Below are 23384 nucleotides of genomic sequence, written 5' to 3'. Positions count from 1 at the left end.
ATATTATTAATTATATTTAATTATAATTATTACTATAATTATATTTAATAATTATTATAATTTAAAATAGTCTAAATTATAATAATTAATTGTAATTATATTTAAATATTAATAAAATTATTTGTAGTCATTATCATAATATTTAATAATTTCAATATATTCAATTTTAATAGTTTATTTATTAATTTTAATTACTTAACTTTACTCCGAATTGTATAATCCCAACCTTATAACCCCAAATGAAACACATTTATTTTTTGATATTTTATATATCATATGCATTTGATTTAATTGTTTATAATATTTTTATATACATATTTTTCTATATATTGGAAAGAAAAGAAACCAGCCTTCATCGTTATTTTTATATTTACAACTCCCCTAAAATGACTATTATTATTATTTTTTTTTTTTTTTGTGAAGACAAAAACCAAACCAACAAAATTTCAAATTGAGTGCCAAAATTTCATAATTGGTTTCAACAATTTTAGTGAATTTCTCTTAGCAGCCATCAATAACTGCCTTTCTCCACCTCATTTGATGCTTAAGCGGAAAAATCCTTATTAAAAAGATTTCATAGATCATTAGATAGCAAATTATCAGTGATACGATCTGGTGCTGGTGGCGGTGGTGTTGCTGCTGCGGTTGCCAATAATGATAATTGTGTCTCTTGAGGCGTTGTCATTTGCCGCTTTGCCGGTCTTTGGTGCTGTTTTTTGTTTTGTTGTCGCATTGAATTTCGTGTCAATCCTCGCTCTGACAATAACAATGGTAGATGATATTGATGTTGCAACATTTGTAATTTATGCCAAGACAAAGGATCAAATTGCTGAGCTGCTAATGATTGTCGTTGATGGTGTTGTTTTTGTTTTTGCTGTGGCAACTTGTATTGCTGCCACATAAATTTGGCGGCCGAGGTGGTAGTTGACCATGGCGAAAAGTATTCACTTGGATCCTGTTGCTGATAGTTGGGTGACATTGATCTTAATGCATGTAATCTATTAGCGGCCCCACTACGTGATCGACTAGTAGTGTTGATGACTGCTGGCCTATCATTGTTGCTGCCACTGCCTGCTGCTGATGTTAGTGACGAATATCTCTTCAACCATTGACGTCTGTTGTTTTTGTTATTACTGTGTGGCTGTTTGTGTTGCCGTTGTTGTAATATATTGACCATTGATTTTAAACGTTTGTCGACGAATCGTTGTGTTGCACTTTGATGTGTGGTTGACATTTTTGTTGTTGTCGGCTTGAGGCTATTGCTGGACATTTCATCAAAACTATTTGCAAGAAGTGGATTTTGTGGTTTTTGCTGTGATTGGTGTAATTTTCTCTTCATTTTTGCCATAACATTTTCTAGGCTCTGCTGTAATGCCTCCTCAACTGTCAATGAAGGATGAAGAGGATGTTGCATTGGAGTGGCCGCATTTTCGCCATTCATTAGCAGCCACTGTTGAAGAGTTGCTTTGATGTCATCGTCACCACCACTACTGCTACTGATGCTACTACTGTCACCAGTTCCAGCATCAATATCACCAATGCCATTGTCATTAAATGGCGGCAACATCATTTGTCTTTTGCCACGATTCGGATAGAAAAGATCATCATGTTTGAAAATATCTTTGATTTTGTCACGTCTACCACGATTGGGTACAAATGTCTCGTAACGTTGTAACAATGCATCAAGATCGGGTAAATTATGTTTACGACCCCTTGGCGGTATAAATGGATCATTGCGAAAGTGAAGACCTGGCAAAACAAAAAAACCAAGAACTGGTACATAAATAAAAACAACATACAACATAGAGAAATGGACAGGTGCTGTCACCTTACCTTTTTTCACATCCTCATTGGGGTCATATTCACGACGCACAATAACATAGTGCGGCTCCTCCACATACATGGGTGGTTCCAGACGCCCTGACAAATTTAACTTTTTCCACAAATACATGCCAGGGTCATAGTGTTCAGCATCTTTTACACTTGAATTTGCAAATTTTCCATAAGGATAAAGTTCCGTCATGGCCCAATTTAAAAATTGCATAAGATTCTGTTCGGCTGTCATTAGTAACAAAATATCCGAATCATCCTTGGCATCATCCAATGATTCATTTGCAGGACTTGGTTCTTGAAATTGTTGTAACAGTGCTGAGACAAATGGTGAAACTGAAGCTGCAGCAGCATTTCCTCCTTGATAATAATTTGCCTTTGTATAGGTGTTGTCCCTAAACGAAATTTAAAGAAAAAATTAACACATTTTTTTAAGGTAGGTCTTGTTTTGATTAAAATGCGTGGGTTGTCATCTGATTGCCTGTTAAAGAGGAGCCTTTGTTTAAAAAAAACGTTTAACTTCTTATGAGAGTCAGTTAACTTTATTCTTTTCGCTTGATAAATGGGTGCGTTGAAATGTAAAAAAATAAGAAATATGTTGTATTGTTTATTTTTTTGTTGTTGTTGGTATTGTTTTGTATTGACACCTTTTCGTAAGCAAGTGTGTAATTTTATATGTGTGATTCTTTATAAGCTGAGCTTAAGCCCCAACCATAACTATTCTATGGGTTTGTCTCATCAAGCTGTTTATTCTCCACATGTAGCTTACATTCATATATCAATGTAAGCTATGTTTGCTTGAGAATAGCATGTAATTTTAATGTTTTTGCTATTGTTGCCGTAGGCTATTTTTAAGGGACTTCATGTTTTATTTTATGTAAATATTTAGGTGTGCCAAAATGCGAATTATGTAGCGACGTTGTATTATAAATAAATCGTGTGTTTGTGTTTTTTTTATATAAAAAGCGTAGTATGATAAAAGATACTTTATAACACCCCTAGCCTTAGCCAGTTTAAGGACCAGAACCTAAGGAGCAAACAATGTGCTTTTGCTTAACCCATTTCGAACAGTAAAATCAATTTTTCAACAAAATATTTTTAATTGAAAAAGGTAAAATTTTAAACAAGTTTTGGTATATATATTAAGTCTGATCTGTCAGCAAATAAAAAAATCTTCCCTTGAAAACCGCCTCCCCTCGATGGTAAAGGTACATTTTTAAAATCTATATTTTTGGATACTTTTTAAATTAATTTTAATAGAAATTTAAAAAAATGATTTTAAAAAAGTAATCATGAGGAATTATTGTCAATTTTTAATCCTCCGTATCAAAGAGATTTCCACGTCTGTAAACAATAGTGGAAAGCAATTTTGGTTCTTGGAGAAATAGAGAAAATCCCTTGTTACCGTCTTAACCAGGGTTTCGGAGTCGGAGTCTACGAGTCGGAGTCAAGCAATTTTGCTGTAGTCGGAGTCTGAGTCGAAAAAAATAACTCGACTCCGACTCCGGGCAAAATTTTTTCTACGTTATAGAAGTATAACATAAAATTTGGAACAAGAACATGTTTTTAAGAATAATTTTTTATTTTAAAAGAAATGTATAAGAAAACATATATGCAAACGGTATATTATACTAAGTTAAGGGACGATTCACAGGATATTTATTATCCTGTGAAGTGTAATCTATTCATCCCTATTTTGTTGATCCAATTGATTCTTTACATTTTTGCAAACGAAAGTAATGCTCTATGACAATCGAATAAAGATTGGACCTGTAACCTCTTTCGTTAGAAGTCTATTGGTATTCTCATCCAGTGTTTTATGAGAAGACATCCTTGTCTTCTATTAAAGACTGTGTGGTCTCTATGGGAAATCTTACTGAATACCCTGTGGCACAAAATGGAATTCAAGATCTAGGGGTGGAAAAATTCCTTTTCGGAATGAAAGCCCCAATTGAGAACCCCAAAGGATCCCATAGCTGAAATTTCTGACTTATGACATAATGAATTTTTTCATTGACCCCCATCCATCATTGAGAAAATAGCTTTATATCTCAGTTTGGATACATTGTTTCATCATTTTTAGATGACATGTCATCTTTCTATATACTCGATGAGGGCTTTAGATGTAGACATTCAAATAAGCGGATCTGTCCGCCAGGAACAGATATAGTTCATGTGTATCCGAGTTTTCTACACAATCACATACGAAATTCAATGAAATATATAATCATAGTTTTCATGAGAAAGGATCGGGTAAAAGTGATAAAGAAGTGAACACATGGCAATATCGATTTCTTGTCCTAGTGGACCGACCCTACATAAAATTTTCCTAGCAACATTTTTGTAGAATATTTTCATGCACGAAATCTCATCGTGTGCTAATTTTTCAGTTCCCGTAAACTTCCATCTGCCTACGTGCTGGGTAGAATACTCACTATATCTCATATATTTCCACACCAATGTTCAAAATGTGTATAAATTTCAGAAAAAAGAAGAATGTATAAATATCATAGAATAGGTAGTCAAATTTTTAAGTCGATCGGAACAATATTGCCTTAGTGTGAGCGTTGGATTGGAACAACTTATTTTATTTTGTTTGCAGCATAAACTGCGTTTTTCTCGAAATCGGCCGCAAAAATATATGACAATTGGTTTATTCATTTTCGAGCTAAAGTTGGCACCCCACAATGCTTTAAAAAAACAGGGTTTCGTAGATGGCCTCAAAACTTCGTAATATTTTTCTCTTTCAGATGAAGAAAACAAAACTGCCAAAAAGTTACGTAGTTTTCTCGGAAAAAATCAAGAAAAATCACTGTTATTGAGCTTTACAACTAAAATGTTGGCTTACATCCAGTTTGAAACTTGGTCATGAATTGTCTATAATTGTTTTGCATGTAGTCCTTATGATTTGTATTGCTCCTTCATTTTCACTTATTTTGAAAGCTTAACGATATTCTGACGCGGAAGAATTCCGTCCAGAATATACTCGTGCAAAAAAGGATAACCGACAAACTTTGCTATTTTTCAATGTAAGATTCGGCAGAAACAATATTGATATGTTCGAATGTATTCAAACGAATGCCTTTTATAAAGAATTATAAGGAAAAACTAACACATTTGCCTATATAGGCCAAAATATAGGAAAAAGTTAACAATTTGTGCAAATTTTATTCATTTTTAGTGGTATAGGATTTTACTCTCGGAGTCGAGCCGGAGTCGGAGCCGGAGTCGTGAAAAAAACTCGTCTGGAGTCGGAGTCGAGCCAAAAATACCTCGACTCCGAAACCCTGGTCTTAACTCTCAAGATTCTTTGCATTTCGGAATGCCACTATTTACATACACAAAACTCCTTTAAAAACTTATCTCAATTTTGATATCAAAATATTTCGAAAAGCAACGCTAATAAATAACAAAATGAAACCATTAAATTGTTACCTTCACTTTCATTTTCGTTAATAATTATCCATTGGAGCACAAATCACGTTATGGCCAAGCAAAACAAAGCAACAAAAAAGCAACAGCATACCCCTCCATTAAATATTACAAAAGCAAAAGTGTTTTGTATTTCTTATCGATTATACGTAGTCTTTAATTGAAATATCAGAGCATATCGATGGTACTGTTGGCCATAGTAATTTTATTATGAGATTCCTTTTGGTGGAAGACCACCAGCAAAACACCAAAACACCAGACCAACATCACAGGTTACAATACCAATGACCAATCATACACACACACATTGATGCTCGAACTTTAATTTCTTAGGCGTGCAATAGGTATGTGTGTGTGTGTTACACATCTCTTGCATATCATAAATAATCGTAACAGCCAATACATGCAATTTTTTAATAATATATGGAATTTATCAATAACATTTAACAAACTTTAAACGCCTTTTTCCAGCATTCATTTATTTGCTGGAACAGGCATAATGTTCCCATAAAAAAAATAAAAAATCATTTTTATATGAATTAAACAAAAACTTTTTTTTTTTTGGACATTACTATCATGGCCATTGGCAGGGTATTGATGTAAAGTATTTCCGTCTTTTGTAGTATATATTTTTTCAAGGAGACCAAAAACCATAGTCTTTAACCAAATGGTAGTAACTGAACGAACGCCCGCCCTGATTACAGCGGGCGATAATGTGCCAATTGTCAGTCAGTCCGTCTTGCAACAGCAACTCCTCTCAGGCCAAGCAAATGCAAATAATGCATTTTTCTTCTTCTTCGTCTTCTTTATATTCATAAAAAAGTGAAATTTGTAGTGCAGCTCTAAACCTCCTGATATCAGATGGTAAATATTCACAACGACCTGACCAGCTACTCACTCACTGACTCGGCCAGTCAGTGCGTTCAATTGATTGTCTCCCAGACTCCCAAGAAAAATTAAGGCGAAAAAAGTAAACACAAAAACCAGTAGTTCGATTTATCAACCATTTGCCGGTTCGGTTCAGTTAGTTTGATTTTTTTTTTATTGTTATTTGTTTCCTTTCAATTATTCATAAACGTAGACATAAACAAGACGAAAATCAAGCAGACATTTGTTCATTCATTCAATAAATTTGAATTGTTTTTCTTCTGTATGCTGTTCATCATGGTGATATTTGGTTACACTGTATATGTATCTGAAATTCTCCTCAAAAGTACCCAGTAAACCAAATGTCGAATGTCCGACACGTCTGAACAATTTCGGAATGAAAATCGTTCAGATTTCGTTCCGATTTCTAAACGATATTTCGGAGGAGAAATTTTTCAGATTTTGTACCGATATCGAAGCGAATGTCGGAATTAAATTTCCCTTACGAATTTCCAAAGGATTTTCTTCAGATTTCGTTCGGAAATCGATCCGATTTAGCTCCGAAATTTCATTTCGAAATTATGTCAACCACTTTATACAACTATAGTTAAGATATGGTGGCGATTTCGGATTCGACATCGGACGTAGAGTCGGTATTTTGCTCCGATTTCGTTACGATGTCGGTATGCTTGGTTTGCTGGGTATATACTTTGAATTCATTTGCTTGTGTATATGTGTGTAACATTAATGGGATTTACTTGTCATATTAAAATGAATTAAGTCGACCATATTCCATTTGATGCCAGCTTTCGATTTAGCCTTGTTTTTTAGCCCCAATGATCACCCAAAGAGTTGATCTCAAATTACCATTGCCTGTTTCTGTTTTCTTCCTTTCTTAGCAACATTTTACAGAGAAGATCGCTCAAGAAGCTATGAAAGTGATTAATTATGTTTGTGTTCCAAAGATCTTTCTTTCTCTTTGTGCAGGACATATTTTCGTATTTTTTATAATCGGTTACTTGTCTTTGAGTTTTTCCTAGCATCATCTTAACGGTATCTTTTTTTCATCAGATAATTATGTGTTGTAATAAACAAAAATAAGGATGCGATACAGGGTGACACAAAATGTTAGGATAATAACGAAACTGCACCTTAACGCCATCTATACAATAAATCTTACCTCTAATTATATGTATTTGTATGTATAAAGGTTTACACGGTGCTCTTGAAACAATTTTAAATGGAAGGTGCTTACACCTCGGAAGTTTTTGCGGATTCTGAAACTACAAAGTTCATAGATGAGAACAATCAAAAAACAAAAAAAAATCGCCGGAGCGCTTTTTAAATAAATCGCGATTTAAGTTGACATTTTTAGGGGTTGTTTAGGTTTTCGCGATTTTGCTTAGAAACCGCATTTCCTTTCAAAATGGGACTAAAACAAATATTGTAGCTATGAAAATTCTCTACAAGATCGACCTTAATGGTATTTTCGTAGTTTTTACCATTTTTGAGATATAGAAGTTCAAATTGGGGCAATTCAAATTCAATTCAATTCTGTATCGCCCCCTTATAAAACAATGTCATGACTGCAAATTCATATCTACAACATTTTTTTTAGTCCCATTTTGATAGGAAATGTGGTTTCTAAGCAAAATCGCGAAAACCTAAAGAACCCCTAAAAATGTCAACTTAAATCGCGATTTATTAAAAAAGCGCTCCGGCGATTTTTTTTGTTTTTTGATTGTTCTCATATATAAACATTGTAGTTTCAAAATCCGCAAAAATTTCCGAGGTGTACGCACCTTCCATTTAAAATTGTTTCAAGAGCACCGTGTTTATTGATGTCTATCTGAACATCCAGGCCTACGCCTAAGATATTCAAATTCTGCATGAGATTAATGTGCGGGGCGAGTATCAAAGAATATTGCAGAGTTTCTAGAAATAATTATTTAAAGGTAACAGGCCGCTTTGCTTTATAGGTATTTATCTGAAAACTCTTTACTTATGGAGAAATTAGTTACTTGAGGGATTCTTAACTCTCCGAAGAATCGGAAGAAGAAAAGATTATTTTATTTTCTATGAGCTCCTGCTAAAAGTGTACTTATACACTATACACCATTCGGATTTTTATATTAGGTATATTATAGGGCCCAAATTACCAATAATATATGCATATTGGAGCAATATCTGGACCGATTTTCTTAACTTTTTGTAGGATTCGGTTTTTTAACCCCTACAATGAACCGATCTCAATTTTTGTAGAAATCGTTTTTTACCCACAACAATGAACTGGTGAAGTTTTTTCGTCTATTGAACCATTTTACGGCCTTTAGAGAATTTTCGTGAACATTTGTATGGGGTCAACCCCATACAAAGAACTATGGAAACAAAGATCCCTAGGTTTGCACGTGTTAACGTTAACCGATCCCCATAAAATTTAATATATAATGTTTTTGGATCAAATAGACAAAATGTAGAGGGTAGTAGTTAAAAAAAAGGAATTTTGTTTTTTCGGGTCACTCTATTGGTAATGAATGCCCACATCAGTCTGTCACTGATGAACATCCAGACGTAGCGACAAATATTCAAATTCTGCATACGCTTGCTACTATGACTAACAGAAGTCGAAGGAGGGTTCGAAAACGCCAACATCAATATTATCTGAAGCAGCGATAGGCACCATATTTTTCTATTGCATACCATAGGGGTCGTCATAGTGTTTCTGCATGCTTTTTCAGTTAGTTGGATTGCACGTTAGCGCTCACTTGCTTAACGCTGATCTAAACCTATGATTTATTTATTTCGAAATCACTTACTTAACTGATTCTCTAAGCGCAGAAGGAATGGCAGAAGCTAACATCTTATGTTTCATGAGCTCAGTACAAAAAGTGTACGTTAACGCCATCTATACATCAAATATAAATCCTAATTTTTAAAATATATAAAAAGAGTTGGTGATTAATTTCTACTTCCCTGACTGTTGACAGACAGACGTTGCGGCGGAGGCTAATATATTACAATTTTGCATGTGCTTAAAATTGCTATTATATATGGCAAAATTTTGTATATTCGTAATAGAAGGGTTCGAAAACGCCATATATACATCAAATGTATCTAAAGTTATGTTGTACTCATATGGAAAAGTTAGTTGACTGATTCTTATCGTGCAGACACAGTATGTTCTTATTTTGCATGGTCAAAGTGACCATTAATGCCATCGATGCATCAAATCCATTTTTTTAATTCTTATATATAAAAAGTGTTGCTGATTCATCACTACTACTGAACACTCAGGAGTAGCAACAGAAGCTATAATATTCAAATTCTGCATAAGCTTAATATTAAATATTAATTAATTAATTAATTAATAGGTACATGGTATTATAGGTATATGGCAGAATTTTTAGATATTTGTTGTAGAAGGGTACGAGAACGCACTCTTTACATCAACTCTATCTAAAGCTATGTTTTATTCACATGAAATTAGGAATCTTAAATGATTCTCAACGCCATCTGTAGCACTTAACATATTTTTTATGTGTAGAAAGAATTCAATATCGAGTGACTAAACCAAAGACTGATTTTAATGGCCTGTTTCTCTACGACGATTTGAAATCAAATTCGTTCGAATTACTACCAAACTCCTGTTGTTGTAGAAAATGTTTCTTTGATTGAAAACAAAAATTAATCAAATATTTTTCAAAAAAACAAACAGAAGTTTGGTAGTAGTTCAAACGAATTTGTATTCGAATAGTCTTAGTGAAACAGACCATTAGATACTACGATGTTCAAATCTTTCACGATATCTCATTGTTACGATATACGGCAATGTTTTTGGAAAATATTTCTAGAAGAGTATAACAACGTCATCTATACCTCAAATTCAACTTTATATAATGCCATACATTTTATAAAAATTAGTAAGGCGACGGTGACCAATTCGCTGATTAATTCTCACAACTCAAACATAATGCTTGAAGCTACAATGATAGCTATCTCGATTTTATTACGTGATAAGGCCAGGATTAGGGAAATTAGTACCCAGAAGTGTACAAAAACACCATCTTTATATCAAATTCAACTTAATCAAAAGACATATATCAATAAAAAATAAGTAAGGTGATGAGTGACCAACTCGTTGATTTATTCTCATATCTCAGATTTATTCTCATATACCGGAAGTGTGTAACAACTCCATTTGTACATCAAATTCAACTTAATCTAAAGATATATGTATATATATATATGAAAAATGAGTAAGGTGTTGAGTGACTATCTCGCTGATTGACAAATCACCTTCGATGTTCAAACGTTGCATGATTATTACGAGCTAAGCCCAAGGATTTGAAAATTAATAGCAAAACAACAACGTCATCTATACATAAAATTCAACATAATCTTAAAAAATATATTTCAAAAATAAACTAAGGCTATGAATGACTGATTCGCTGGTTGATTCCCATAACTCAGGCGAAGCGGCAAGTGCTAAGATACAATTTGGCATGAACTTCCTATTAGTACCAGATAAGATAGTGTCTTAGGAAGTTCGTACGAGACGGGTGACGGGTGCAAAATAAAGTGTATTGTTCAGTGAATGATAAGCTGATAAGCAGAATATGATATTTATAATAATAAATAACGAAACAATCGGCATCTAGATCTAATAAAGTTTCAGTTTTAAGATCGTAAGTTAAGAAATAAATAAAAATAAAATTAGGACCCCGTATCAATAAGCTACAAGTACAACTTACTAACTCACATTTATACGAGTATGAGAGAAGTCTTCCCTTCGTTCGTAACCGGAGTGTATGTCACTATTGTGGAGAGATAAGCATGAAAAATTCGTCTTAGAAGTGAACAAAATTTCAAAAAACGCATTTTGTACTCTATAATATAATTGAGCTCAAAGTAGAATTTACCTATTTCCAGCGATATATGAGAAGTCTTTCCTTCTTCCTTACCAGAGAATATGTCACTAGAATTTTATGTAATTTCCAAACAATGAATATTTTACTCTATGTTGTAACACCATCTATCTCTTAAATTTGTTCTCACTGTATGTAAGAAGTCTTCCCTTCTGGTGTTCAGAAATTCATCTTAGAAGATGAAACTTCCAAACAATGAATATTTTTTTACTCTATTTTATGGCGCCATCTATCCCTCAAATTTTAAAATATTATGAAACGAAGAAGAATTTATTTGTGCATCAAACTTTATATAAATTTATATGTAACTTTATTACAAATAGCTGAATTTGTTACTGCTGACTGAGTCTGGGCATACGGACGAACCGGCAAATGAATGCTAAGATCTGGACTTACGACTTTTACGATATATTACATGGTGTTGTGAGTATGAAAACGCCATCTATACATCAAGTACATTTTTCATTAAACGTATGATAGATAACCTGATGAGCATACCTTTAAGAGGAAGGAATATTTAAATAGTAATAAATTCCAGCAGTTCTATTCCCACACCAGGCAACATCAAATTTTCAACGGTGTTAAATATCTCTCAGTGTAATGTCGACATTTCTTGTGTATTATAGCCATGTACAACTTCTCTACAAGCGATGTCTTAAGACATGCCGTTCCTACCCAGCAATAAACAGTAGGTCCCATATCATTGAGCAAATATGACTCGGGGAACTCCCTTCTGGGATGTTTGCGAACAAGTATTATATAACTTCCTACAATGGTGTTGTGGTTAGTTTATTTAACTGAATTACTTTGAAGTACGCTCTGAAGTTTCTGAGTTCAAAATTCCCGCAGTAAAATAGTGACAAGTATTTGATGAGTATTTCGCCATGATATTTTTTAATAATAATAATTTTTGTTGAGCGGGAATTGGAATCGAAATGTTTTCGTTGGCCTTCTTAAGGGAAATGTTCTGACATTCCAAAATATAATGCAATTATACAGTTCTTTGGATTAGGTTAAGGATTTGCTGCAATATTTTTTATACATTACTAGTAATTATTTTTCTAAATTATACAAATCTGTGTTGTGAAGTCACGTTTTTTACATAATAAGAACAATCTTTATTGCAAATGCGATAGAAAACTAATTGTAAGTAAACTTAAACGAAGAATCAAAAAGCTGTATAACACAAATATTGTATTTTTGTCGTTAGAATTTTCAAATAAAGCTCCTGAAGGGGTTGGAAAGTCGCCAACGAAACGTTAAGTTGATCATTAAATAAATTAGTTTTATTTATTCAATCACCACTTTGCCCCAATCACCCCGGTGAAAACCACTTTTTAATATCCAGAAAATAAAGCAATATTGTTTGTAGCGCCATCTATACTTCAGTTACAATATTTGTATTTAACGAGTTGTCTGATAAGCGATCAGCAGATGCACATTCCTTTAGGAGGAATATATAAATTATAAGAACCATGATTCGTTTCCTAATTTATTTAGGAAATTGTGAAAATTGTTCACATTTTTTGATTATGAGAATATGTAGGATTTTTTAAGTGAAATTAAATAGCTGGCGATAGTTCTTCTTGATCTAATGGTGATTGAAATTGTGAATAGATAGGAGAACTTAGAAGAAATCTCCTGGGTAGCCTCTTCTGCATTTCCCAAATATATTCTGTTTGATAATAAAATGTATAAAAGCCTAAAAATTAGTTTATAAACTTGGGAATAATCCGGTTATTTGAAAACAAAAATGCCCAACGGATTCTAACTTTCCGCATTATTTCATTTGTACACCGTAAATCCACTTAGCTCTACCTGTACTACACTCAATAACTCATTGAAGGCATGTCCAAGCAATTCTTCACACATTTTCAAAAAGCTAAGTGCTGTCGAAAAATTTCGTTTTTTATGAATTCAAATCTCCATACACACATGCCCCCTCTACCACTTCAATTTTGTCCGTGGTGGGGAGGGGACAATTTGGTGAAAAAAAATATGCAGACAACAGCTGGAAGTGACAAGCAATGGTCAAATATTTAACACAAAGCCAATTGATGTATCAGGAGGCATTGCAGCAACTGCAGCTAGACACGAGAAAAAGAGTTAAAGCGGTTAAACGCTTCTTTGCCACCAGACAGAGAGACAGACAGGCAAGACAACAGACAGCATCATTGTCAGATTAGCTATGGCGGCTGCAGCGCGGCAATAGCGTAAAGTGGTTATTGAAAATTATGGCCAAGCATAAGTAACTTGGATTGCCATGCTTGCTTTACAGCGCTATGGTAATATTTTGTAATGCTGCCAAAACTTACAAAAATTACGATGCTGCATCACTTCTTCCATCAACGTCATCTGCATCATCACCGCACCGTGCGGCGGCCGGTGACCACAAAACACTTTCACTGTAACCTTGACGTAAAGCAATGCAGAAAACGAAATTCAAAAAAAAAAGTTGGCCAGTCTGCAACGAAAGACACTGCAATAAAACAAACAACAACAAGAAGAAGAGGCGAAGAAATGCCAAGAAATTGGGGCCGTTTGTTGAGCTTAATTCATAAAAAGAAGCTGTGAAGAAATGAAGGCCGCCAAAAGATTGTAGGCTTGGTTGTCTTTACGGGGGATTTTTGGTTTTGGGGCTCTGTTATTCATCTTCACTTTTGATTTTCAATTCTCTGCCTCACTTGTGTCTGCAGCAATCAAAGAGAAGTGGTGTTAAGATATGTGTGCTCACTCACAGACAATAATTTTAATAAAAATCCTTAAGGCTTTTTTCAACAACACGTTCAACAAATCCAAGCCACAATTTTGTGGGTATTTGTGTGAAACAACAACCAATTAACCAATATTTTGTGGCATTCTTCAGACAGTTTTTACAGTGTTTTATTTAACTTGCTTTGGTGTGTGTTTAGTTCAAATCTGGTAACTCATTTTTAACACTGTTGCAGTTGTTTTGTTTTGTTTCTTTTCGAATTTGATTTCGCTTTTCATTTTAAATATTTCTGTTTTTAGTTTTCAACTCACCTGTCTTTATTGAGGGCATTGTGATAATAATCCTCTGGCGGGCAATTGTTTTCCATTTCTCCATGGCATGGCATTGGATATTTTAAAGGTCCCAGAAATTTATTTGAAAAGTTAGGTTTTTTAGCGAGCATAAGTGCCTTGCTAGGCTTTGATTTTCCAATTGTGCCAAGTAGTGGTGGTGAGACAGCAATATCTTCCGTCATTTCAGTGCTGGGGGCCAACCATTCATTGGAATCATATTCTGCAGCCGTCTCATAATCTTCATCAGCTGGTATTACAAGGCTAGCAAAATGCCCTGGATCGTTTTCTTCGTCCTCACTTTGGTCTGAATCAGCATCATCATCGCCATCATCTCCATAATCCTCTATGCCAAAGTCTCTCACGTTAAGGTGTTTGAAATTGGTGGCGCTTGATTCCATTTTCACCAAGTTATTATTACCTTTGTCATATTGCTGTTGTTGTTGCTGTCTCTGCTCTAGGGCATTTTGCTTATTCTTAATTGCTGCCATGGAGCTCTGCCGTACCAATCTTTGTTCTTCTTGTTGTTGCAGAGTTGGAACAAAAGCGGCGATATCATCTTCAAAGGTTTTGTGCTCACGTTTTTCGAAAGGAAAATTCTTGGGCCATAGGTTCTTGAAATCTTTATACAATGCCATGGTACCCGCATTTTCAGTTTCACCTTCGCCACGACCTTCATCATTGTTGTTGTTGGTAAGTGCTGCTGCTTCTACTACTGCTGCAGTTGCCTGTTGGTGATCCAATGTCTGTGGAGTTGGTGTCTCCTGCAAGGATGCCGCCTCGGCGATAAGCGATGGTGGTAAAGATAATACCGTCTTACATTTGCAATAAATTGTTAGCCCCGCCAAAAATAACACAGCAAGCGTGATTTTCATATTGGCTGGCTTTTTGTGGTCCGTCCTCCACACAAATACAAAGCCTTTGAAAAACGAATTATCTTCTTTGTTCTGCTAGCTTGGAAAAGAGCACAGAGTGGAGATCTACTTTAACAGATCTTTGCTAAAATTTTGCTTTGGTTGTTTTTACTACTTTTCACACACTTCTTCACATCCTTTGACCAGTCATTTAGGCAAAGACCAAGCCGCGGGTCAGTTTAGACTTACGTTCACGTTCGTTGTTGCCTTTTCTCGACGAAACTGAAAGTTCTTTGGGAAATTTATGTCGCTTTTATAGTAATTTTTCATATTTTTTTGTTCATTGCTCTCCTACTCCTTTTTCTAAGACAAAGAAAATGAGCAAAAAACTGGCCACCCAGTAGGTTATATTTTTTTCTTCTATGTGTTCCTTTAAGGTTCATGGGAGTCATAGAAGCTTTTTTTGAATGGGCGATATTCTCATGATTCCTTGGGGGATCACTTTCGTTTTGTTGGTTGGTCGTGGTCATCGTCATCATCATTGTTGCATTGCATTGTAACATATTTTTCTGCCACATGTTGCTTCAAGTTATTTGTTTACTCCATATGTTTACATTTCTTGACGATGCATGAAATTAAATGGTTGTATTTGTGGTTGTTATAGTGTTTTCCGAATGCTAACTAAAATCTCTGTTGACCACATTACTAGATTGATTAGATGAATACATTTTGTATTAGCCATATTTTGCTGAGTACTGCACGGAGAGAAAAATACTGTGTCTTAAGTGGGTTTATTGAAAATTGTCATATAATCTACACTAGCGGTCATCTGAATAGGTTTGAATTTTTTTCTTTTTATATTTTAAGGTATCTTCTGATGTGTTCGCATTGCAGATCCATACTATTTAGTTTTTGAGAGTCCCATACTATGCCAACATTCCCAAGAAAAAACTTGACGGTGTTGCCACATTTTCGGAAAATATCCCAATTATAATAAAAAATGTACAAAATAGTGACCAATTTTTGCGATCATCAGAATAGGTTTGAATCAAATAAAATTGAAAAATTGTACTATCCAAGCAAATATTGCGCAGTTTTTTGGTTTAGTTTAGTAAAATGAAACATTCTGATAAATCCTACAACAAATTTGACCCGCTTTATTTGGAACGTGGGTTCAATTCTCAACATTGAAAAGTTACCATGAATTTTCAGATAAAATCAAGAAATATTCAAACCAAAACGTTTTATAAAGTTGCTTTAAATGAATTTTTGATTTCGTTAGATCTCTTCTAGGCTTCGAAAATTGTCAGAAAGCAAATACCAAGTGTAGCCATATTATTAGGATCGATAAAATAGAAAGGTCATTGAAAATAGTTGGTATTTTAGTTCAAGTTTCATTTTTTAACTATCCTTGCAGTACAAATTTATGTGTTATGATGCTCACAAATCCACCATAGTTGACCACATGTATCATAAATGTTCGAAAATTGGTCTGGAAGAATGTTTCTTCGACGACAATAAAGTAGAAAATTGTAATTCAAATTTAACTTAAAGGGGCGTGATATCGCCGACTTTTATAGTGCTGTATAACCTCAGTAGTTCATTCTTTTGTACTTATTCGTGTTTGTTTTATGACTTGTGAACAGATAAAAACTTTTTGACCTGACTATATAGGTATTACAGCACTATAACAGTCGGTGATATCATGCCCCTTTGACTTAAATTTGAATTTCAATTTTCTACTTTATTGTCGTCGATGAAACATTCTTCCAGACCAATTTTCGAACATTTATGATACATGTGGTCAACTATGGTGGATTTGTGAGCATCATAACACATACATTTGTACTGCAAGGATAGTTAAAAAATGAAACTTGAACTAAAATACCAACTATTTTCAATGACCTTTCTATTTTATCGATCTTAATAATATGGCTACACTTGGTATTTGCTTTCTGACAATTTTCGAAGCTCAGAAGAGATCTAACGAATTCAAAAAGTCATTTAAAGCAACTTTATAAAACGTTTTGGTTTGAATATTTCTTGATTTTATCTGAAAGTTCTTGGTAACTTTTCAATGTTGAGAATTGAACCCACGTTCCAACTAAAGCGGGTCAAATTTTTTGTAGGATTTATCAGAATGTTCCATTTTACTAAACTAAATCAAAAAACTGCGCAATATTTGCTTGAATAGTACAATTTTTCAATTTTATTTGATTCAAACCTATTCTGATGATCGCAAAAATTGGTCACTTTTTTGTATATTTTTTATTATAATTGGGATATTTTCCGAAAATATGGCAACACCGTCAAGTTTTTTCTTGGGAATGTTGGCATAGTATAGGACTCTCAAAAACTAAATAGTATGGATCTGCAATGCGAACACATCAGAAGATAACTTAACATATAAAAGGAAAAAAATTCAAACCTATTCAGATGACCGCTAGTGTATTTTGTATGAAATATGAAGACCCCTTTTATCGCTCAAGGAATGTCATTTAAACTATAAACTATTTTCTTCGAAAATCCCTGAAGTGATAGATTGGCATGGTTTTCCTGAATTGAAACACCTCTTGGTGACAATTTAAGAATCAGTTTTATTTTAACTTTTTTCATATTGTGCCTACTTTTAGACAACCAAGGCAATATGCATTGATGCTTTAAAAACTACCTTCAAGGAATTATAAGCCCAATTTTTGCCAAATTTTTAATTAAGAAAATACATTATTTCTACCATTATTCTAAAATATGGAGCCTACTTTTAGGTGTGGTATTTAATTTAAAATAATAGATGCCTGAGTTGGAATGGTTTGAAAGGTTTTCCTCTTAATGGAGATGAGGAATGTGATAAAAACTATTTCCAACGAACATTGCCTGAAGGAACAGTAGAAACTCAAACATGTTGCCTGTTTTTAGGCGAAGAATGTTATTTAAATTATTAATCGCCCAGTTTGTCATATTCCTCGTGGTGGCTGTCATTTCGTAACTTAGCCATGTTTCTATGTATTTGAAGCTCGCTATATGACAATGTAAGCAGCAATTTTATTTTAACTTTTTTATTGTTGTGCCTACATTTAGGCGACCATTGCAATATGTATAAATGCGATAAAAACTAAATTCTATGAATGAGAACCATTTTTATATAAAAAACATATGGCTTAGACTATGACATTTTTTTCTTAAATGTAGAGTCTACTTTTAGGCGAGTAATATTACATGAATTCTTTGTAGCCATAGTTTGCCATATTCCTAATGGTGGGTGTCAAAATTTAAAATGTAATCGGAAGGTACCGTTCTATGAGGGCTATATGATACCCCCAACGAAGACTAAATACCAAATTTCAGCCATCTCGGTGTGATAATGAGGCTAAAACCTACAAAATACCGAAAATTGGGAGATATCGTCCTATGGGGGCTATATCAAAACGTGGACCTGTATAAACATTTTATAGTAGAAATGTTTCTTAGCCTCTGGAAGCACAAAATACAAAGTTACAACCGATTCTGTTGTCAAATGGGACTAATACATTCAAAATATATTAAAATGACGCGTACTTTATATGAGGCGTTATATGGGGGCTATACCAAAACGTGGCCTCTGGAAACACAAAATACCAAATTACAACCAATTCGGTGGTAAAATCAGACAAATATCTTAAAAATTCCTTAAAACGACGACGCGTCACCCGTCATTTTGCATGGAGGCTATACGAAAGCGTGGACCTACATAGCCCGCTTTCAATACCAAAAGTCCTACGTACATATAATAGATTTTCCCAAAATTTCATCCACCTACGTCAATCCGTTCGGACGCTAGAGTGATTTCCGCAGACGGACAGGCGGACGGACATGGCTATATCGATGTAGAATTGCACGCTGATCAAGAATATATATAGTTTGTGGGGTCTACTATGATTATTTCGAGTAGTTTCAAACGGAATGACAAACTTAATATACCCCCATCCTATGGTGGAGGGTATAAAAATTACCTCGAGAAAATTCCTTGAAAATTGTCATATTATGCCCGACTTGAGAATCAGCTATATTTTGGCCGCTTTTTTTGTTTCTTAAATATTGTGCATACTTTTAGGCGAATAATCTAATATGAATTAATGAACTATGTTCAAAGAGTTAGAATCCCTTATTTGTCATTTGTTCAAAGAAAGCATTACCTTGAACTTTAATAATCGTTTAATTTGGCAGTGTTTTATGATGGTTGACCAAAGTTAAATTGTTTCATCCCAGCAGTTAGAAGTGAATTTTTACAATCGTTGTGTTTTTTTTCATTGTATGAATTGGTTCGTCTCACAATTTCTTATTTAGTACAAACATACCTCATCAATCATACTCTTCTGACAATATTATATTTTGGGTGTATGATTCAGAATAAGTGGAAACAGGGTGTAATATTTCTTATTTGCAATATACATAATGGTGGAAATAATGCAGCATGCCGACGTTTTTAATTTTTAAATCTGGTGCATATTATTAGGTGCATCATTCGCACACTATTGCCTATGTTTAGGCATGGACAATCTTTTAGCCTGATTTGTATATCACTGAAGAACAATCAATTCAGCTGACCTAAATCGTATTCATATTCAAAATTTAAAAAGTTAATTTTATGTTTTTTTCATATAAAAGTGCTGATTTTCTAAAGAATATATAAATTCAGATGAGCCGAATTATAGTAATCAAGTAAAATATTCAGTATTACAATAAAAATTTACAAGTTTTTCAGATTACACTCCATACAGCAACATTTTACTGGCACAAAATCAATTCAATAAAAAAATTATTGTTTTCTATATCAAATTTACAGTTTTCTGAAGCTGAAATTAATTCAGAACAATACAAATTTCCAAGTTTTTTTTTTTAAGATTACACTCTATTCAACTACACTTTATTCGTATAAAATGAATTAAAAATACAAATTCAATGTTTTTCATATAAAAATTGTATTTTTCTAAAGAAAATATTAATTCACTCGTTTAGAGTTAAGCTTGATGATCTGAAATTATTTGGTGACTAAGTGGGTTCGAGTCCTTGGCTTTCCTTTTTCACTTGCAAATAATTTCAGATCATCAAGCTTAACTCTAAACGAGAAAATTAACAAAAAATCATTAAAAAATTATCTTCGCCCTAAAAAGGCAAAATTTCAAAAAAAAAAAAAAATATTAATTCAGCTGAGCTGATTTGCAGACTATAAGCAAAATCTTGATAATTGCAATACAAATTTCCAAGTTCTTTAGATTACACTCTATTCAGCTACACTATATTGGCATAAAATAATTTCAAAAAATAGATGTAATGTTTTTCATATTAAAATTATAATTTTTTAAGTAAAGCTTAATTCGGCTAAGCTGAATTGCCATGTTCAAATAAAATCTTCAACATAGCAATACAAATTTCGAAGTTGTATAGATTGCACTCTATTCAGCTACACTTTGTTTGCATAAGATCAACTAAAACACAAAAATTTAGTGATTTTTCATATAAAAGTACTGATTTTGTAAAGTAAAGATTAATTCAGCTGAGCTGAATTGTACTATATATAATAATTGTTCCACAAACATCCCATAAGGAACAAGGGAGACTTCTCTGAATTGTACTATTTAAGTAAAATTTTAAATTCAGCAACACAAATTTCTACGATTTTAGTATAACTTCTAATTCAGCTGAGCTGAATTCCAATATTCAAGTAAAATTTTAAATTTAGCAGAACGAATATCTACGTTTTCGGCATAACTTTCAATTCAGCTCCTGTATAATGTATTTTTTTTTTAAGAATAACCAATTTATATGGCCTGAATTATAGTATTACAAGCTTAAGATCAATTCAATAAATATTTGTATATAGAAAAAAAGGCTATCGATCTTAAAAAGGTGAATTTTCAAAGAGAAATTTAATTCAGCCTGCTGAACTACTGTATTCAAGACCTATAGAACACTTTTGAAAGAAAGGCTGCTTCTATAGATACTTTCTGAAATACCCGTTATGAAAGAAAGGGTGCTTCTGTAGACTCGTTACGTTTAGAAAGGGTTCTTCTATAGTCCCGTTCTGAAAGAAAGGATGCTTCTATAGACCCGTTCTGAAAGAAAGGGTGCTTCTATATACCCGTTCTGAAAGAAAAGGTTGCTTCTATAGATCCTTTCTGAAAGAATAAGTGATTCTATAGGCTGTTCTGAAAGAAAAGGCTATACTATAGACCCCTTCTCAAAGAAAAGACGCTTCTATAGACCCTTTCTGAAAGGCTCCACTATAGACCTTTTCTAAAAGAAAAGGTGCTTCCATAGACCCTTTCTGAAAGAAAGAGTGTTTTTTTTTTTTTAATTTAGCTACGCAATTTTACAAGATTGTTAAATAATATTCTACTCCGAGCTACGGCTCAAAATCGTAGTTCAGCGGACTCAAAATATTCTGCGGATAAATTACATTTATCTGTTTTCTGTCATTATATTATATATTTACTAAAGCTTAAATATCCTTTCTTAACGTGGATCCAGGTTTGAGAAGAATTTGTGTGATAATTTCACAATTTTTAGGAGATTTTTCTAGCCTACCTTTAGGCTCACAATATGACGCCTCTTCTAAATACCCCTAACTCTCTATGCTATGTGTGTCGGGTTTTCCCTTGAATTATCTATTTTTTCTCCTACACCTCATAATCATCCATTATAGGAAACTTTTAGTTCAAATTACATCATCTTTGAATACGGTGAACAATTCATTTATCAAAGTCCATTATAATTATGTAATAAGAAGCTTAAGCTTTAACACTTCCTCCTACAGGTTCCCCATAGAGTTCCTTTGATCTCTAGCTCAAAAATAAAACAACAAAAAAAAACATTATTTGAAATAATCGAAGGCGCTTAATATACAAACTTCATGCAAAAACCAAATGGAAGGAAGATCATGGTGCAGCAATAAGCGGCATTATCTTTTGATGGATGTACCAGGATCTCTTAACTTGAAACTCTACAGGGGTAATGCGTTAAAGTCTTTCACTGGCAACACACATGATGTTCAATCTTTTTCAAGAGTTAACTTACAAAGCAACATTGTATGGTTGGTTGTATGCTGGTGATTAAATTAATGCAGTCGCAAGCTATACTAACAACAACAACAATCTTAGGAACCCGAATGATATAGACTTTTTTGTATTAAAAAAGAGAGGATAGGTCTAGAAAGATCAGGCTATATTGTGGTAGTAGGAAAAAAATAAACATCATTTGTCCAATGTCATGTGAGAGCTAATTTATTGACAATTCCTTAGCAGGATGGCTAGCTGCAGTTTATGTGCAGTACATAGGAAAAAATGTTAACATAAGTTTAAGCCACCACCGTTCTTTTGCTAGAAACTCATATTATCTTCTTACGTTTCTTCTCATTACAGCACGAAATCAATGAAGTTTTTGAATTACATAAGGCCCGTCAAAAATTCCAACAAGAACAACAACCAGAGGATCAGGAAGAAGGCGAACAACATCAAGCCACTTTTGAAAGTGATACAAATACGACGGCAATCGCCTGCATGAAAAACAACAGCAACGTAGAAAATCAAATAATAGACACATTAAAAGCGGCTGTCTCAAATGATGAATTGTCTCGCTCAACAGAATCTGATAGCGGCTTTGATAGTGCCACTGGCGGTGGCTGGCGTGGCAAGGCAACGTCGGCAAATCTAACAACAACGACAACGCCTGGCAGTAGTGGCAGCAACAAATTACCTTCTAGAGCCAAAGTGACAACTACAAGCTGCATGGAAAATGACAACAAAAACTCAAATGACACACGAGTGATGGAAAATGTTGGTAAAAATGAATTGCCTCTAGGCAAAGGCATGACGATAAAAGGTAAACCGCCAAAAGGTGCCTTAATCCCAACCTCATCGATGGCTGTTGGTCCAGAACAACAAGGTAAACAAGCACAACAAGAATCATCATTACCATACTCATCATCGGCACCCAACGTATCTCCATCACCTTTGTCAGCCGGTCCATCTTCGTCAACACTTAAGCGCCTGCGCAAACAATTGCAAAGCAAATCGCCAGCAGAAGTTGCCACCGATGATGTAAATATGTGGGCAAACAAATTCTTGCGAGATTTGGACAACTTAATGGCATCTGATAAAACAACAACGACATCTTCATCAGCAGCAGCAACAGCTGCCACAATCGTCCCAGCAGCATCATCACCATCGTCATCATCATTGACTCCGACAAGAGCCTCCATATCGCCAGGGCCAACATCACCAATGCTATTGTCCGCCGCTGCCACAGCCGTCATCCAAAGTCGTTATGGCAAGGGTGCCCATGATCGTTATGTTATGGCCAATGCTGGTGCTGGTGGCTTTGAACAGCATCATCAACCAGCCACAACAACATCACCATCATCGTCATCATCATCGGCAGCAGCAAATGGCATAGTTTT

The 23384-nt window shown here is 34.1% G+C and overlaps 1 protein-coding gene across 1 annotated transcript; it reads right to left on the bottom strand.

The window, feature by feature from the left end:
- Nucleotides 1-402: 402 nt before the first annotated feature.
- Nucleotides 403-15234, bottom strand: natalisin. Its single transcript, XM_073959055.1, has 3 exons — nt 14079-15234; nt 1834-2225; nt 403-1749 (listed from the first exon to the last, which is right to left on the bottom strand). The coding sequence occupies exons 1-3, from the start codon at nt 14969-14971 to the stop codon at nt 575-577; spliced, it is 2460 nt and encodes an 819-aa protein (XP_073815156.1). The 5' UTR covers nt 14972-15234; the 3' UTR covers nt 403-574.
- Between the last annotated feature and the right edge of the window lie 8150 nt (nt 15235-23384).

Source organism: Musca autumnalis, unplaced genomic scaffold, assembly GCF_047663935.1.
Source record: "Musca autumnalis isolate F117 unplaced genomic scaffold, ASM4766393v1 scaffold_1, whole genome shotgun sequence".
Classification (NCBI taxonomy): domain Eukaryota; kingdom Metazoa; phylum Arthropoda; class Insecta; order Diptera; family Muscidae; genus Musca; species Musca autumnalis.
The sequence above is the reverse complement of the archived record's forward strand: the minus strand, read 5'-3'. Positions and strand labels throughout refer to the sequence as shown.